Below are 3,814 nucleotides of genomic sequence, written 5' to 3'. Positions count from 1 at the left end.
TATATATATGGAATACTGAAAAAAAAGTGTTTCGTTTCTGTTTTTTATAAATTCATTACTTGGTTTTCACATGCAGCTGATTTTAGTTTCATTTTGGTTGTTTTTGATATACTTTTGAGTTGCTTTTGTGTATTAATCATCGGTACGTATATGATATACTGGTGGATTTTGATGAAAGAAGTTCAGATCTAAATAAGAAAAATCATGTTTTATGTTTATTTCATTAGTAGATCTGATATTTTTATGGTTTTTGGTTTGTTTTTCAGTTTTCTTTTTGTGAATTAACCATCAGTACATATATGACGTACTGTTTTCTTTTTCTTTTTTACTACAAATCTATAGGTTTTATCTTTTTTTTTTTTTGGTTTGATCCATGAGTTCGTATTTGAAATACTGAAGTATGTTCGTTGATTCGGTTATATTCATGGATTCATCACTTCTTGACATGCAATTTGAGTTTTCAGTTTATGAATCCGCAGTACGTATACTGATAAAAAATTCTTTTGATTATGTTTTATTCATAGTTTTGCCACTTTATTTTGGTTTGATCCATGAGTACGTATGCGAAATACTGAAATAAATGCTAGTTTTGTTGTTGTGTTTTAATATTGTTATATTCTGGTCACATTTACAGGTTCAATATGTCCAACGGATAGATACTCTATATGTAAGTATGCGGCAGATATATACTCAGATTTGTAAGTAGTGTCGCAGAGATGTACTCAGATTTGTAAGCAGTGTAGTAGATATATACTCAAATTTGTAAGCAGTATGGCAGATATGCACTCAAATTTGTAAACAATATAGCAGATATGTACTCAAATTTGTGGTCCTTTATATGTTTTAATTAAATTTGGACCTCCAGATAAATAAAATCCCGTTTTGGTAGAAGTATGTTATTTCACACGTATTTAAACAATATAGGTATATAAGTCATTTCCATATTTTCAAAGAATTTTGGACCCTAGGATAAGAGTAAAATCATGTTGGACCCTACTAGAAATAACCTTATGGGCTTAGGACCACACAAGAAATTTTCCATCAAACATCTGGATTCTGGATGCATGTACTCTCAGGGCCAGTTGTAAGCCTGCCCTTTTTAGAGCGGGATTTAAATATTACACTGGATATTGGGTACCAACCCAATGGATTGGTTTTCTTTTCACGTGACATGTGCATGCTAAATTGTGCCAGAATGATCCAAAATGCAACTCCGCAATTTGGAAGTATTTCCGCTAAAGATCTTAAATTTTCAACTAAAATTAATGTCGAAGTTCAAATAAATTATTTCGAAGAATTGAAAAAGCACAGATCACAGATCCTAGAAACCAATTACTCAGTTAATGTTTTCTAAATAACAATTTATTCAGCATCTACTTGACAAAGGCAGGAGGACACGTTACAGATGAGATACTAGCTATAGCCATCATAACTTCAAAGAAGTTTCTTTCAGGACTGGTTACTGTACCCAAAGTGGTTCTCTGTCCACGCAGACTGACTCCAAGGAATGGTGGTCCTTCCATGAAAACCCTTATCTTGTGCATGAAGTGCATCAACCTGAATAGGGGGACAAAAAAAAATAGTGAATTATAAGCAAGAACTACAGTTTACAAAACCCTAATGACTTTATCTTGTCAGACATGAGAGTAGTGGAACTAATTTTCAAATGTAGCTATAACAAGTTTTGATGTTGATAATTACCTCATAAACATCAGAGTTTGTTGTGACATTTTCTCTTCCAAAGGCACTGCAACTCTCTCCATTTTCTCTATGTTGAAGTCGAGGAAAATGAGCCCACTGAAAGTAGTCAATGTATATATACAAAGTAAGATTATGAACGAAACGTTACATTTTTCATAAGTGATGAGAAATAAACACCTGGTGAAGTACATACATTTTTAGCAGCAGTACTGAAGGCTTCTTTGTGAGTCATATTGGGTTCTACTACTTTGAGCCTTTGTATCTCTTCTCTGTCATATTAAAAGAAAAGTTCAAAGAGGAAAATCATAAAAAACAGTGAGAATTACGAGTTCTTTTTCGTGGGTTAGTTTCAACGAATATCGTGAAGTGGATGTGTAACTATGATGACATGAGTTTATCTTACTTGATGAAACGGTTATAAGCCGAAGGAGCTCGCTGCCTCTTCTCCGGGGCTGTAAAACACAATAACACATGTAAGATAAAATTAGTTCAAACTTCAAAGAACAATCAATAATTAGAATTTAGATATTAGCTGCATTAACTTATGATACATTACGTTTGTTAATGATTGGGGTTGGGAGATTTTCCTCTTCCTCATCATTTTCGCATAAAACCAGCAGGGGTGGACTTTGTTTTTCCGGAGCTTTTTGAAGCTCCATATCTTCATGACGAACCTCTTGTTTTTGCTGCAAGAGTGGAGTTGCCAAGTATAGCAATACAGAAACTATAAAAATATACAGCTTACATATACAATATAAAAATATGTGCTCTAGGGGAAGCATTAACAACTCAATTAAATTGATAATACGAAATAACTTGGTTACCGAGTACAACTTTACCGTCATATACCAGGGTTTTATTACTAGCTAAGAGTTTGTTCAACCAGAACAGTAGATAAATATTGTTGGTATAGCCAGCAAAGTAGATAAATATTGCTAATTAAAACGGAAAATGATGTAGGAGACGATCAAATGAAGTTAGATTGGGACAGATTTTTTCGGTTTTCTATTGATAAGTAGAAGAAGACAAAATCTTCTACAGTAATACTAGCTAGTACTTGTACTAGTCGTTTATAGCCCAGACAAAGAGTAGTTGTGAGTGATAGTAGAGGTTGTAAAAATAGTTTTAAGTAGGGCATGTACTTGAACCTGCACTGTGTTAGATTGAGCTGTTAATGATGACATTTTATTCTTAAATTAATTAGATACTTAATGGTTAATAATAAACTATTACCTCGTCGTCAATGGAAGTAAGAAACTGCAGAGGAACAAACGAAGCTCTCATCATGTTAACTGAGAGAAGGCATGTGCAATGACCACATCTGACAGTGACTACCTTCGACAAGCTACTACATGGTACACTTACCTGTAATTTTAGCATAAAAACATCTTCTTACAAGTAGATCATTGAACAGGATATATATGAACATAAAGGATGAATTATCCTTAACAAAATAAAGATCAAAGAGTTTTACCAGTAGAATGGTGTTGCAGAACCCACATTGCACATAACAAATCTTCTCTTGTAGTTCAAGGAGGTTATTGCATGCAGACATTTTTTTTCCCTTGTAGAGAAAGAGAGAGAGAGAGAGAGAGAGAGAGAGAGAGAGAGAGAGAGAGAGAGAGAGGAGGGGGAGGGATATTGGTGGAAGAAGAAGACAAGGTATATATATTTATAAGGCTGGTTATAGGATATATTGTCTTAGTTTTATATAAAGAAGATGGATGTTGTTAATGAAATGTACTTGAAGCCTCAAGAATGTTGACAAATTACCAAGACATCCTTTTATGATTGGAGTAGTAAATTGCAGTACTATTTTTTAAGGTTTTTGAGGATTTCGTTGTGTTTAAATTTGTGTGCAACGAGTTAAGTACAAAGCCCTTACTACTTTAGTGAGAATACAATGGATAACAGGAAGCTAATTCTTCAAATTTATGTTATATGAAATTTAACAAAGTCACTCATTCATTTTCACCAAACCCTCAAAAGACACATTGAAATTGAAGTACTTAACTATGAAAGTTTTGCAGAGTTGTGCAGAGATTTGTGACCTAGAAAGAAAGAGACAATTGCTTGTGTTTTGATTGGTTTGCTGTTTCATCTGTAGTTTTCA

The 3,814-nt window shown here is 33.5% G+C and overlaps 1 protein-coding gene across 1 annotated transcript; it reads right to left on the bottom strand.

The window, feature by feature from the left end:
- Positions 1 to 1,241: 1,241 nt before the first annotated feature.
- Positions 1,242 to 3,268, bottom strand: LOC113315237 (axial regulator YABBY 4-like). Its single transcript, XM_026563539.1, has 7 exons — positions 3,176 to 3,268; positions 2,935 to 3,066; positions 2,258 to 2,387; positions 2,105 to 2,153; positions 1,895 to 1,970; positions 1,702 to 1,797; positions 1,242 to 1,557 (listed from the first exon to the last, which is right to left on the bottom strand). The coding sequence occupies exons 1-7, from the start codon at positions 3,254 to 3,256 to the stop codon at positions 1,450 to 1,452; spliced, it is 672 nt and encodes a 223-aa protein (XP_026419324.1). The 5' UTR covers positions 3,257 to 3,268; the 3' UTR covers positions 1,242 to 1,449.
- Between the last annotated feature and the right edge of the window lie 546 nt (positions 3,269 to 3,814).

Source organism: Papaver somniferum, chromosome 10, assembly GCF_003573695.1.
Source record: "Papaver somniferum cultivar HN1 chromosome 10, ASM357369v1, whole genome shotgun sequence".
NCBI lineage: Eukaryota > Viridiplantae > Streptophyta > Magnoliopsida > Ranunculales > Papaveraceae > Papaver > Papaver somniferum.
Note: the sequence above shows the minus strand (reverse complement) of the source record. Positions and strands in the feature narration are given on the sequence as shown.

Bases quoted from the DNA above. Each gene is read 5' to 3' on its own strand.
- LOC113315237 (XM_026563539.1), bottom strand. From the start codon at position 3,256: ATGTCTGCATGCAATAACCTCCTTGAACTACAAGAGAAGATTTGTTAT. The intron at 1,971-2,104 runs GTAAGATAAACT...TTAATATGACAG, and splicing joins GCTTATAACCGTTTCATCAA to AGAAGAGATACAAAGGCTCA. The intron at 1,798-1,894 runs GTATGTACTTCA...GACTACTTTCAG, and splicing joins TCAGTACTGCTGCTAAAAAT to TGGGCTCATTTTCCTCGACT.